Below are 15,250 nucleotides of genomic sequence, written 5' to 3'. Positions count from 1 at the left end.
GGAATCAAGGGATATGGAGATTGGGCGGCAACGTGGAGTTGAGGTCGAAGATCAGCCACTGAATGGCGGAGCAGGCTCGAGGGGCTGTATGGTTTACTCCTGCTCCTATTTCTTATGTTCTTTTCTCACTGTCTCTTTCACACACAGACTATCTCTTTAGAAAGGGTATGGTAGCATAGTGGTTATGTTACTGGACTAGTAATCCAGAGGCCTGGACCAATAATCCGGAGTCATGAGTTCAAATCCCGCCACGGCAGCTGGGGAATTTAAATTCAATTAATTAAATAAAATCTGGAATTAAAATACTAGTATCAGTAAAATACTAGTGTCGTAAAAACCCATCAGGTTCACTAATGTCCTTTAGGGAAGGAAACCTGCCGTCCTTACCCAGTTTGGCCTATATGTGACTCCAGACCCACAGCAATGTGGTTGATTCTTAACTGCCCTCAGTTGTAAAATCTCGCTAAAAAAGTCACAATAAGAATAAAACTGGTCAGACCACCCGGCATCGGACCACTAGGCACCGGACACAACAAAGGCAAACCAAGCCCAGTCGACCCTGCAAAGTCCTCCTCACTAACATCTGGGGACTTGTGCCAAAATTGGGAGAGCTGTCCCACAGGCTAGTCAAGCAACAGCCTGACATAGCCTTAGTCACAGAATCATACCTTTCAGCCAACCCAGACTCTTCCATCACCATCCCTGGGTATGTCCTGTCCCACTGGCAGGACAGACCCACCAGAGGTGGCGGCACAGTGGTATACAGTCAGGAGGGAGTGGCCCTGGGAGTCCTCGACATTGACTCTGGACCCCATGAAATCTCATGGCATCAGGTCAAACATGGGCAAGGAAACCTCCTGCTGATTACCACCTACCGCCCTCCCTCAGCTGATGAATCAGTCCTCCTCCATGTTGAACACCACTTGGAGGAAGCACTGAGGATAGCAAGGGCACAGAATGTACTCTGGGTGGGGGACTTCAATATCCATCACCAAGAGTGGCTCGGTTGCACCACCACTGACCGAGCTGGCCGAGCCCTGAAGGACATAGCTGCCAGACTGGGCCTGCAGCAGGTGGTGAGCGAACCAACACGAGGGAAAAACTTACTTGACCTCGTCCTCACCAATCGACCTGTCGCAGATGCATCTGTCCATGAGAGTATTGGTAGGAGTGACCACCGCACAGTCATCGTGGAGATGAAGTCCCGTCTTCGCACTGAGGACACCATCCAATGTGTTAAATGGGATAGATTCAGAACAGATCTAGCAGCTCAAAACTGGGCATCCATGAGGCGCTGTGGGCCATCAGCAGCAGAATTGTTTTCCAGCACAATTTGTAACCTCATGGCCCGGAATATTCCTCACTCCACCATTACCAACAAGCCAGGGATCAACCCTGGTTTAATGAGGAGTGTAGAAGAGCATAGCAGGAGCAGCACCAGGCATACATAAAAATGAGGTGCCAACCTGGTAAAGCTACAACTCAGGACTACATGCATGTTAAACAGAGGAAGCAACATGCTATAGGCAGAGCTAACCGATTCCACAACCAACGGATCAGATCCAAGCTCTGCAGTCCTGCCACATCCAGTCGTGAATGGGGGTGGACAATTAGACAACGGGAGGAGGAGGCTCTGTAAACATCCCCATCCTCAACGATGGCGGAGTGCAGCACGTGAGTGCAAAAGACAAGGCTGATGCGTTTGCAACAATCTTCAGCCAGAAGTGCCGAGTGGATGATCCATCTCGGCCTCCTCCCGATATCCCCACCATTACAGAAGCCAGTCTTCGGCCAATTCGATTCACTCCACGTGATATCAAGAAACGGCTGAGTGCACTGGATACAGCAAAGGCTATGGGCCCCGACAACATCCCGGCTGTAGCGCTGAAGACTTGTGCTCCAGAACTAGCTGCGCCTCTAGCCAAGCTGTTCCAGTACAGCTACAACACTGGCATCTACCTGACAATGCGGAAAATTGCCCAGGTATGTCCTGTCCACAAAAAGCAGGACAAATCCAATCCGGCCAGTTACCACCCCATCAGTCTACTCGCGATCATCAGCAAAGTGATGGAAGGTGTCGTCCACAGTGCTATCAAGCGGCACTTACTCACCAATAACCTGCTCACCGATGCTCAGTTTGGGTTCCACCAGGACCATTCGGCTCCAGACCTCATTACAGCCTTGGTCCACACATGGACAAAAGAGCTGAATTCCAGCGATGAGGTGAGAGTGACCGCCCTTGACATCAAGGCAGCATTTGACCGAGTGTGGCACCAAGGAGCCCTAGTAAAATTGAAGTCAATGGGAATCAGGGGGAAAACTCTCCAGTGGCTGGAGTCATATCTAGCACAAAGGAAGATGGTAGTGGTTGTTGGTGGCCAATCATCTCAGCCCCAGGACATTGCTGCAGGAGTTCCTCAAGGCAGTGTCCTTGGCCCAACCATCTTCAGCTGCTTCATCAATGACCTTCCCTCCATCATAAGGTCAGAAATGGGGATGTTCGCTGATGATTGCACAGTGTTCAGTTCCATTCGCAACCCCTCAAATAATGAAGCAGTCTGAACCCACATGCAGCAAGACCTGGACAACATCCAGGCTTGGGCTCATAAGTGGCAAGTAACATTCGCGCCAGAAAAGTGCCAGGCAATGACCATCTCCAACAAGAGAGAGTCTAACCACCTCCCCTTGACATTCAACGGCATTACCATCGCCGAATCCCCCACCATCAACATCCTGGGGGTCACCATTGACCAGAAACTTAACTGGACCAGCCATATAAATACTGTGGCTACAAGAGCAGGCCAGAGGCTGGGTATTCTGTGGCGAGTGACTCACCTCCTGACTCCCCAAAACCTTTCCACCATCTACAAGGCACAAGTCAGGAGTGTGATGGAATACTCTCCACTTGCCTGGATGAGTGCAGCTCCAACAACACTCAGGAAGCTCGACACCATCCAGAACAAAGCAGCCCGCTTGATTGGCACCCCATCCACCACCCTAAACATTCACTCCCTTCACCACCGGTGCACAGTGGCTGTAGTGTGTACCATCCACAGAATGCACTGCAGCAACTCGCCAAGGCTTCTTCGACAACACCTCCCAAACCCGTGACCTCTACCACCTAGAAGTACAAGATCAGCAGGTACATGGGAACAACACCACCTGCACGTTCCCCTCCAAGTCACACACCATCCCGAGTTGGAAATATATCGCCGTTCCTTCATCGTCACTGGGTCAAAATCCTGGAACTCCCTTCCTAACAGCACTGTGGGAGAACCTTCACCACACGGACTGCAGCGGTTCAAGAAGGCGGCTCACCACCACCTTCTCAAGGGCAATTAGGGATGGGCAATAAATGCCAGCCTCGCCAGCGACACCCACATCCCATGAACGAATAAAAAAAACCTCAATATAAACTTTACCTGAAATTTCTCCTCCAGCTTCTCTTCAAATAATGTTGAAAAGCAACTGAACAAAAATTGCTAGAAGCTAAAGAAAAACATCCTGTTCTGCTGACTAAATGGTACTGATACATCCTGGGAAACTGTGCACTGGACATGCTGAGACTACACAATTTCCATTCAGCAAACAGAGTCTCAGTTCTGCACAAAAATATATCAAGTCCAAGCCCTGACCTTCGGGAGAGGCTGAGGCCTAGGCTTGGAAAAACCTTAATGGAAGTATTAAAAGACAGAAAAGATAACTCAGGGGTTACATTTAATGATGCTACTGAACAGAATGTAATTCTTTGATTCTTATTTAAAACCTTATTTCGGACATTATGAATTTCAGTTACTCCAAAAAAATGTCAAATTAAATTTTTTCAGAAAGCATTTTAAGTGATTTGGAAAGAAAAGAGAAGTATTTGCTATAACTGACATTAGACTAACTGGCTAACTAATCTATAGCTACCTGGTTTGGCTTTCTCTCCCTTCTTGAACAGAGGTGTTTATATTGACTACTCTCCAGTCCAATGACACAATTTGCACGTTTAAAGACGATTGAAAAATTGTTGTCATTGAGCTCGGCTATCTCTTCTCTGACTTCTTTCAACAGCCTAGTGTGCATGCCATCGGGGCCCAGTGACATATCTATCTTGAGCTGTGCTAAATTTTTCACAACCAATTTCTTTTCTACAATTAGCTGTAACAATTGTTCTTATTTTCTTCAAGGAGACCTACATTCTTACTTCCATCATAATTTATAAAAAATGATGCAAGATATTTAATGTCTTCAACATATCTTCATCCTCCACAATTAGACCCCTTCCTTCATCCCTGAACAATCCTGCCCTCTTAACTAGTCTTTTGCTTTTTACATCCTTATAAACACCTTTACTATTTTATATTATCTGCTAGTCTTTTTTGATATTTTCTTTTAGCCCTTCTAGTCTCCCTTTTCACCACCCACTACACTTTTTATATTCCTCATTATTATCTTTAATTGTTAACTCTAGTTTTATTATATTCCTCCCTTTTTAAGTTGAAGTTTAGTTTTAAAATCTCTAGTTATTCACAGAACTATTATTTGATGCACATTCTTTTTGCCTTATAGGAACACATCTATTTTGTACTCTATTCATCTCATATTTGAAGATTTCCCATTGCTGACCAGTCAACCTGTTAACCAACTTTTCTGACCAGTTAACTTGGGCCAGATCCCTTTTTATCTATTTGACCCTGAGATGAGCTTCCGACTACATATCCGCTCCATCACCAAGACAGCCTACTTGCACCTACATAACATCTCTCATCTCCACCCCTGCCTCAGCTCATCTGCTGCTGAAACCCTCATCCATGCCTTTGTTACCTCTAGACTTGATTATTCCAATGCTCTCGTGGCTGGCCTCCCATCTTCCACCCTCCATCCTCCATAAACTCGAGCTCATCGAAAACTCTGCTGCCTGTGTCCTAACCCGCATTTAAATTTTGTTTGAAAATCGCTCCTGTGCAGCGCCTTGGGACATTTTACTACATTAAAGGCACTACATAAATGCAAGCTGTTGTTGTTCTTGTTGTATCTCTCTGAATTTTAACTTTTCCCATCAAGTACCCTTATCTTTGACTCTTCAGTATCTTTTTCTATTCTTACATCGAATCTAGCTATGTTCTGGTTGCTATTTCCCAATTGTTCTCCTGCTCTCACATCAGTTATTTACCCCACTAGAGTTAAATTAAGAAATGCTTCTATCCTTGTTGGTCTAGAAACATAATGATCTAGGAAGCAGTCCTGGTGTATTCTACCTTAAGCATATGCTTTAGCTTTATTCCAGCCTATATTTGGATAGTTAAAATTACCCAATATTACTGCTATTTTGTCTTAACAGATCTCTCTCAACTGTCTACAGTTCTCCCCCTATATCTCATCTCCATTGTTTGGTGGCCAGTAATGCAGATGGGAGATTTGTACCATTTCTGTTCCCATTTCTTAACTCTGTTCATAAACTTTGTTCAGATGGATTCTGTCTTAAAGCAATCTCCTGTGACAGAAACTACCACCCTACTCTCCCCCCACAACCCCCCATCTCTCATGAAAATATCAGTTCAGATATTCAGAAAATTCAGATACCAGTAAACATAATTCTCATTTGCAGCCAGGTACATGAGAACAGGGCGACTGCATTAACTCAGTTGATGACCTCTCCCCTTCCATACAGCTGACACTTTTGCAGGAGGATGGCCTTCAGCTCCTTGCTTTGGCGCATCTCCTGCAGCGGAACTTCCAAATCTTCAGCATCAAAGGGAGCAATGTTGCCAAAATGTCTCCATTTTGTGCCATTATGAACAATTAGTTCACTTTTCTGCCACCACCTTTTATGGTCAGCATTTAGTAGCTGCTGAAGTGTCAGATCTTGCACTCCCAAGCAAGTCTGCTGCAGTCCAAATTCTGTGGACAAGCTTTTCCTGTGCCAGTAGCCAATTCAAATTAGGGATAAAAATTCCCAATGCAAAATTCAGGATGCCCTGCCCCCACACTATTTGCACAGACTGCATAGGGCCAATTTTGCCGGTATCACAAAATTTGCGTTCAGGTATATAATTGACATATAGATAAAAGCCCCTTTGCTCTGCCCCAACATTATGCCATAACTTTCTAATCTCAGTACACCTGTATGAAATTTTCTACCTTTCCCAATAGCCATCTCTACGGTCCTTACATGGAGGCTGTCAATTAGTTAGAGCCTAATTATGGACAGTTTTGTCCTGTGGTACCATGCTTACTAGATTTGGTTTCAAACTGTCCAAGCTCAATTCACATGGAAACTTACAGGGGCAGAAAGACAGAGCCAAAGACAGGAAGGATTTGGATACACAGAAGAGATTTTTATCCTATTCGGCTGGGCTGGATTTGAACCCAGATCCCAGAGATGAAAGGTCAGTCTGCTATCCGTCCCCAAGATTTGATTTAAGAGCAAAAAAGCTAGGATTGTGTTTGAAGGCTGACAATCATTGAGAGAACTGGCGAGAAAGAACTGCCGAGTTAATATTGGAAGGAAACTAAACAATTGGATTTTGCTAGGATACTTCAGAATCTTGTTATTTTAACTATAGATGTTAATTCAGCTTTTGCACGTAGTTGAGCATTTCAACCCTCCAATCTAATTTCAACAATCCAAATATTACCTGAATTACACACACACACACACACACAAAAGGTAGATGAAAAAATTGAAAATAATAGACTACTGATAATTTTGCTTTTTGTTAGTTTGATTTTTCTTTTAAATATAAGTACTAATGGGGATTGTCTTAAGAACACATTAGCAAAGAAACCCCCAACGTGATATGCAACAGGGTTGGTGATAAATACATTATATGTGAAATTTTTGACTGAAAACACAAACCGGATCATTACAGATTTTTGTTTTTAAATCTCGTACAGGTATTAATGCTTGTAAAAACAATTAAAGTGTAAATGAAGGCAAACATTACCTAGAAATCAATTATGCTGATTAATTTTTGAAACAACCTACCATTATTCAGTGATTTTAAACTTCCTATGAATTTTACATATTCATATACAGGAGGTTCTTTAGGGTCTATTGTTCCTCTTAGCATATGGCAACAGAATTCTAGCTGATTGTTTGCTAGAAAAAAGGGAAAAAAATATTGTGAAGATTCCAACCTCAGTCCTATAGAAAACGTAAAAAGATTAGTGAAATGACCGACAAAAGCAAACAACCTCCTAAAGTCAAATTACCCTTCTTACAGGATAAGTTTCATTCTTAGAATGGAAACATCCTCCACTTGACCCTGAGAGTAAGCCCAAACCACCAACAGGGAGAACAAGAAGAGTACCTGCCCTTTCAAGACATTTATGACATCAGTGATGTCAGAGTACTCACATAATGCTCCCTTCCTCTTTGATGTAGATGGTGCTTCTCTTGTTCTCATAAGCTTTTTCCCCCAGGAAAAGCAGAGAAAACAGTAGTGACAAACTATAGTAACTACAGTAGTAGCTATGTACATAACTGATCTTTCCAAAAAAAAATGGGTCTATTGTATAAGTTTGTGGAAGGTGCTTCCATTTAAAGAATGAAGATAATCCTACAAAGTTTGCAAACTAATTTTCTTATTTATTACAACATCATACACATACCACTAGGATTCTGAATTAATTAATGTCCTTAGAGGAGGGTAAAGCTTTCGAGCAAGATGAAATACCTGCATTCAATATAAATATATTAAAAATGCAAATCTTCTTTAGTAGAGAGCTCCAAATAGTAGGATTTGGTAAAAAGAGAGTTGCTACATATGACATTTAGAATGTTGACCTAGCAAAAGTCAACTGCCTCTCAACATTTCCTACAACATAGTAGTCCACTTACCATTTGACTAGCATGATTAGTGAATGGGCCCACATCATTGTTTTCTCCATATGAAATAAACAACAGTTCAGTTGTGCAAATGGACAGAGCAAAGAAATAATGATTATTTGAGAAATCATTATTTTAGGGAATAGCCTAGAGTCAAGTATATACACTGATCTGTTCTCATGCCAAAGGAGTTAATCAACTACAATTGTCTGGAGTTCACTGTCATCTGGACTGAAAAAAAATCAGCGAAGTTGCTTTCCATATTAGGAATTTAAGGTCAAAAGGATATGACTCAAAAGTGTGACTCAAATTCAAAACCCACACGGACACCAAAAGAAGTCTGATAGGGATAGTCTTCCACATTCCTTTCATAATCATAGAAAGGTTACAGCACGGAAGGAGGCCATTCGGCCCATCAAGTCCTTGCCGGCTCTATACAAGAGCAATCCAGCTAGGCCCACTCCCCCGCCCTATCCCCGTAGCCCTGCAATTTTTTTCCTTTCAAGTACTTATCCAGTTCCCTTTTGAAAGCAAATAATAATGTGCAATGTTTTAAGAAATAGGAGCAGGAGTAGGCCATTCAGCCCCTCGAGCTCGCTCCGGCAGACTATCAGACAAAAGGTGAAACAATCCATGAATGCTATGGAATTTTATTTCAAACCAAGATTTGAAAGAAGTACTGTCATTATTCCAAAATCTGTAGTGTATCATAGAGTTTCATCCTGATACTACAAGACATGTGCTTGCATTCATTGCTATAAAGCCTATTTGTAGTCGTGGTCCTAGAAACAAAGCGTGACTGAGAGCCAGGCCATTGGATGAACCAGAGAAAGGATGCCAAATTTTCCTCTCCAGTTTTGTTTGGTGGTACCTAGCTGCGTTTCATCTGAGAACTATGATTTCATTGGATAGTAGGAGACAATGAGAATTATCATATTTCCCTTCAAATCAAGATATGAAAGAAAGGGTAGGAAACCTATAAGAACCTGTAGCAGCAAGACAAGACAGTTTACTATCTGAGCCCAGTGATCCCTGTCCGTAGAACAAAATATTTATTGCAGGCTAATATACCCACACTTTTGAGTCATTATATTCTTTTGACCTTAAATTCCTAATATGGAAAACAACTTCGCTGATTTTTTTTTCAGTCAGTAGAACAAAATTAAAAGAAGTCTTGCGTTGGAACTATATTGCAAACTGGTTCTATGATTGGAAATAGAAAACTATGACCTTTAAGTGCACAGTCTAATCAGGAGGATATACCAATACACCCAATTCAAGGAGCTGGCAGATATATTGTTCATTTCAGTCAACTGTTGGACTAATAATATCATTAGGGGATTCCATTACCAATCTAAAGAGTGGAGACAATGCAAGAACAAGTCCCTCCACTAAAAGGTCATATCCCTCAAATACAATCGACTGATTATGGCAATAAATTACTCCTAAATTCAAAAGCTTTGGATCAATGTGCTGTAAATGCGGCACCTCCCATCTAAACAAGGAAGCAGTGGCCACCAATGGGAGGGAGAGGAGATGGTTGCAGCATTCACTCTGAAAACACTTCTTTTGAAGTACCTCTCTATTTCAAGCCTATTCCTAGATTAGACTATTCACTAAATATGACATTAGAAACAACTAGGAACTACTGAGACAGGATGTTGACTACCGCAATAATCACAACCACCAGGTCCCGAAGTATTGCTCCAAGTTAGGAAATGGTCTGTGGATAGGAAATGATCTGGGAGTATTCTCAGGGCAGTTTAAACCAGATGACTATGAAACCAAGATTGGACAAAAGCTGCACTTGAAATTTTACTACATTTATGAGAACAATCACCCTAAAGGCAGTGGTTCTATTCATGCTGTTTCTCTGAGGGTTACTGCTGATCTCCAACTGAAGTTATGATAGAAGACTGGGAGAACCCCGTGGAATTTCAGGACCACCGAGTTTGACAGCTGTTCTCGCAGAGTTTTAAATGGGAGCTCTGACAAGTAGACAAGCTGATACCTCAAGGAAGTTTCAACCACAGAAAGGCACTTAACAAAAACCCTGGATATCCAAAAGCAAGTATCAAGGAACTTTCTTCCTCATGCATGGAACTTGCAGAATTGCCCTTTGTGGATAAATAGCTACAGGAAAATAGGAGCCCTTGAAGCCAATCATGGGCAGTTAATATCAAGGGTGAGCTATCTGAATAATTTGTTGCAATGTGATCATTCTGAAAAACTTCCTTCTGAGTTTACTCAAATGCCACAGATCCAGAATTAGAATCTCTAATATTTTGGAGACTGCAAACTATCAGGACTAAAATCTCTTCCATATCAGGTCTGCTGGTACTTCTCCTTTGGGATAAAAAACTATTCTTGTGGAGATCTGATACTAGATTACAAAAAAGCACTTATCTCTGCTGAATGACCGTCTCCCAAGTCTAGATTATTCTCCTCAATGATGTATCTGACAAAGGTACACTTACTGCTACATCACGTGTTCCCCAAATAGGGGGAGGTTACTGCCTGCCTTCACCCCTCCCTCAGCCCATCTGCTGCTGAACTCTCATCCATGCATTTATCACCTCCAGACTCGACTATTCCAATGCTCTTCTGGACGTTCATCCATCACCCCGGCCCTCACTGACCAATATTGGCTCCTAGTCCCTTAATACCTTAAATTTAAAATGCTCAGCTTCATGTTTAACTTCCTTCACAGCCTCACCCCTCCCTACCTCTGTAACCTCCTCCACCCCAACAACCCTACCCAGAACATTGCATTCCTCCGACTATGCTCTCTAATGCATCAACCCCTCGCCCCATCATTTGTGGTTGTGGCTTCAGTCACCTAGGTCCTTTGCTCTAGAATGCTCTTCCTAAATCTCTTCAACTCCCTAGTCCTTTAAGACCCTCCTAAAACCCATCTCTTTGACCAAGTTTTTAGTCGCCCCTCCAATATCTTGTTTTTGACTTGGCATCCATTTTGTCTGATTACGCCTTTGTGAAGCATCTTGGGATGTTTTTCTAAGTTAAAGGCACTATATTAATGCAAGTTGTTGTTGCTGTTGACTAAACATAATGGAAACTATCAAAACTAGTGAGAGCACAAATATCTGTTAACAACATTGTGGGTTATCTGACATTTCAGGAGAATAATATTGATACTATCAGGAACTGGCTTGGGAGAATTATTGCTCCAGTTATATTTTTGGCAAATGTTTTGATTTTTAAAAGAGACATTGGTGAAAATGTAATTTAATTCATTTCATTTTATGGAGTGTACAGCACTCCCTCACACCAGCCTAAGCCAAAATAAGTTATTGTTTTCTCATTGGTTTGTTACAGTTCAGTCTCCACACACACATGAATATGGTATCTTTCAAAACAAGAGAAATCATAGGACAGCACCCCTTTAAAATGCTTCACTTTGTGAGCCAAGTAATCTCTATAACCTTGCTCTGGATGCTGACTCAATTATTTGAAGGAGGCAGAATCAGAAAGGCAAGTTACAATACTTGTACAAAAAAAATGGCCCGAGAGAGACAGCGATAGAAGAGAGAACATGATTGGGGGAAGAGAGGAAAAAGAGAAAGGGAAAAAAGAGAGAAAAAACACAGACTGCGGTAACGAGCAAGGAGAAAAAGAGCACTATGTGATAAATTACAGTTTAGGGAAGGCCATTCCTACACAATAGGTACTTGTTCATTCTACAGACAATTAGTTTAACCAAAGTAATAACCAAATCTGATGAAGGGTACACAACCAAACTGTCATAACCAGCCTTTTTTCTTTACAGATGCTGACTGGCCTGCTGTGTATTTCCAGCATTTTCTGTTTTTGTATCTGATTTCCAATTTTACCTTTTTAGTAAACAAATCTGTAGCTCAAATGTTTTGTTACTTAATTGAATAACTGTGAATATCCTTAGTTCATCCTATATAAATTGTTATGGTTTTAAAAACCAACAAAATAGTCCCTTTTCTTTAGAAGAATGTAGTATCAGGTAAAACTTGGATGTTATATTTTGCAATTCATCTGGGAGCACAGGCATCAAATTGTTTGTCCTTTTGATTTAACAGCTCAATACACATCTTTAGTCAAAGCATGCAGAATACTTGATGTAACAATTTTGCAGATAAAGTTGCAAAGCCCTTTATATTTTGGTCCATAGTATGAGCAACTGATTTATGATCAACTAAAGTGTAATACAAAGATTTTGCCATACATTTTTCAGTAATGGGTTTACTAAAAGTTTGAATACCAAATTCAATAATCTGTAGTTTGAACTGGCAAATATCCTTTTTTTCTGTCTATGTAGAAATACAAGATTTGGAGCATAGGAATGTATAGGACTGGAAAATACCATGTTGGTTCATGTGGCCAGACCCAGAATTAATAAAACAGAATATACAGTTTCCTATCTACGTCCCTCAATTTATTTCTTGCCAAATGATGGGCTCAGTCCCTCTTAAAATTTCTGATGTTATCAGCCTCAATTGCCTCTCTGGGCAGTCCATTCCAAACATTCACCGTCCTCGGTATGAAATATTTATATCTGATCTGTCCACATACCTTCCCTGTTCTGAGCTGCATCCTCTGCCCCCCTCTCCCCACCAATGTTGTTCTTAGGGCCACAATGAACAATTTCTCAGGGATCAACTTGTCAATAATCTTAAGGATCTTGAATATCTCAGTAAGATCCCCTCTTATTCTTCCTTTCTCTATTGTAAAAAAAACTCAACAACTTCTTGTAGCTCAGATATCTGATGGCAGGTGTTACATGGATAGACCTTTGTTGTACCTTTACAAGTGTCATGATGTGCTTCCTGAGGACGGCCCAATACCCTATAAATACTCAGTATCACATTCGGTGATTTGGGTTTTAATCTCTGTTTAATCAATGTGCTAAAGAACACAAAATCCTATTTTCAGATGGTTTCAATGGTCAAACACTAATACCTCAAATCCATTTCCTGTGCTGTATCCTGTAGACTAACACCATTTAGTTTATAGATCCAATGTTTATTTTTACTGACAATTAATTTAATTTGACATTTTTAAGCCTAATTTCCTAATTTATCCAGATCCTTCTGCAGCTGTTCAGCCTTTCCTAGTTTCTCTCCGATCTCCCCCCAAGTTCATAGAATCATAGAAGTTTACAACATGGAAACAGGCCCTTCGGCCCAACATGTCCATGTCGCCCAGTTTATACCACTAAGCTAGTCCCAATTGCCTACATTTGGCCCATATCCCTCTATACCCATCTTACCCATGTAACTGTCCAAATGCTTTTTAAAAGACAAAATTGTACCCGCCTCCACTACTACCACTGGCAGCTCGTTCCAGACACTCACCACCCTTTGAGTGAAAAAATTGCACCTCTGGACCCTTTTGTATCTCTCCCCTCACCTTAAATCTATGCCCCCTCGTTATAGACTCCCCTACCTTTGGGAAAAGATTTTGACTATCTACCTTATCTATGCCCCTCATTATTTTATAGACTTCTATAAGATCACCCCTAAACCTCCTACTCTCCAGGGGAAAAAAGTCTCAGTCTATCCAACCTCTCCCTATAAGTCAAACCATCAAGTCCCGGTAGCATCCTAGTAAATCTTTTCTGCACTCTTTCTAGTTTAATAATATCCTTTCTATAATAGGGTGACCAGAACTGTACACAGTATTCCAAGTGTGGCCTTACTAATGTCTTGTACAACTTCAACAAGACATCCCAACTCCTGTATTCAATGTTCTGACCAATGAAACCAAGCATGCTGAATGCCTCTTATCCACGAGGCCCACCTCCTACTCCTTTGACTCTATTCCCACTAAGCAGCTAACCATCCATCTTTCCTTCCTGGCCCCCATGCAAGCTGTTATTGTAAATTATTCCCTTTCCTTTTGCACATCTCCACCCTTTCAAAACCACCGTCATCCTCAAAAAATAATCCTCAACCCAAACTACCACCCATCTCTAACGTCCCTTTCCACTACTTCTGTGCTGTCAGTCTGCTTGTCCAACATCCCGTCTTGATTGAGCCACATTTTGTCACAACTAAACAGCAGGAAAAACGAAGACATTGTCTTCTGCCACCAGCACCAATTCCACCCTCTCCCTGACTACTGTTTCAAGCTGAACCAGACTGTTTGCAACCTCAGCATCCTATTTGATCCTGAGCTGAACTTCTGACCTCAGATCCTTTCCAATGCAAATTCTGCTTACTTTCGCCTCTGTGACGTCCCCACCCCTACCCTACCTCAGCCCATATGAAACCCTCATCTATGCCTTAGTCACTTCCCATTTTCCACCCTCCGTAAACCTCAGCCCATCCAAAACTCTGCTGCTCCTATCCTGCCCCACAATAAGTCCTACTTGCCCATCAGCTTGCCCTGTATCCCTGTCCCCCATTGCCTTCTGTGTGGGTGTCACTAAAAGGGGATGGGATGATATCATCTGTCAAAATTCCAAACTCATTTGTTGCCACATTGTATGATTGCCTATAGTGGATGTACTTGCTTGCCAGGACCTGATCCTGGTGAAAGTGGGGCTACTTGTAATTTAAAAGGCAAGTTTCCTTGCGGCAGATGAACATGAAGGAATCAGTAGCCATAGGGAAAAATGCAAATTCACTAACTGGTTAATTTTCAGCTAACACAGCTGGCCCTTTTACACTGCAAGGTGCCAGAGCTAAATCTGTGCGCTCCTTCAAAATGCTAACTCTTGGGACCCCATGATGTGGGATAAGGTTGGGGGTGCATCCAAGGAACGGCCAGAATTTCTGCTCCATCCCAAAGAAGTCAGAACAGAAAGTTATGGCTGGTGAAGTCCTGATGACAAAGGTGCCAACTCTGAATTGTGTCGCTGCACAGAGAACTCCATCTTTATAGATCACTTTGTTGTTAATAATGAGACTAATGTGTTCCAGCACTGTCCTGCTCAGAGTAGACTGAAGTCGAGATGCAGCTCCCTGCATTCTGTCAACCCTTTCAACAACAACGAAACAGTGGAGAATTAACATTTGGATAACACATCTACAGAATGAGCCACCTCTTCTGGATATTGAACCCTATGAACATCTCTCAGCTGCAGCCTCTGAACCGTGGCAAAACTGGCAATGCCTCAATCACTTACGCACTGGTACTGGTCATTTAAAAGTAATGATGCAGGAATGCTGAAAGCAGCTGGAAGCTTGGTGAGGCATTAGGGGAGGGGGACACCTCCATGCCTGATCTGTGCTTATGAGTCAGATGTTCTACAGAGCATCTTGATGAACAGAAAGTTTGAAAACCATGTCTTCTTCCGTCAATAATGGGTCAGAAGAACAGCATTCATTTCCTCTATCCAAATCTTGTGAATGGTTAGTGCCACCTCTACCAGGAAACCAACAAGCTGTAGAGCACTCTGGTCATTGAAGTTCTTCAGTGCCGTACCGAGGAAGTGCTGCA

The 15,250-nt window shown here is 42.0% G+C and overlaps 1 protein-coding gene across 11 annotated transcripts in view; it reads right to left on the bottom strand.

The window, feature by feature from the left end:
• The window catches only part of clocka (clock circadian regulator a), a 168,527-nt gene that overhangs the window by 53,425 nt on the left and 99,852 nt on the right, over nt 1–15,250 (bottom strand). For all 11 annotated transcript variants that reach the window (XM_067987247.1, XM_067987288.1, XM_067987266.1 and 8 more), the window contains one exon: nt 6,974–7,087. In XM_067987247.1, the coding sequence (XP_067843348.1) occupies nt 6,974–7,087 (114 nt within the window). The remainder of the gene's footprint in view (nt 1–6,973; nt 7,088–15,250) is intronic.

Source organism: Heptranchias perlo, chromosome 1 (genome assembly GCF_035084215.1).
Source record: "Heptranchias perlo isolate sHepPer1 chromosome 1, sHepPer1.hap1, whole genome shotgun sequence".
In the NCBI taxonomy this organism is placed as follows: domain Eukaryota; kingdom Metazoa; phylum Chordata; class Chondrichthyes; order Hexanchiformes; family Hexanchidae; genus Heptranchias; species Heptranchias perlo.
Note: the sequence above shows the minus strand (reverse complement) of the source record. Positions and strands in the feature narration are given on the sequence as shown.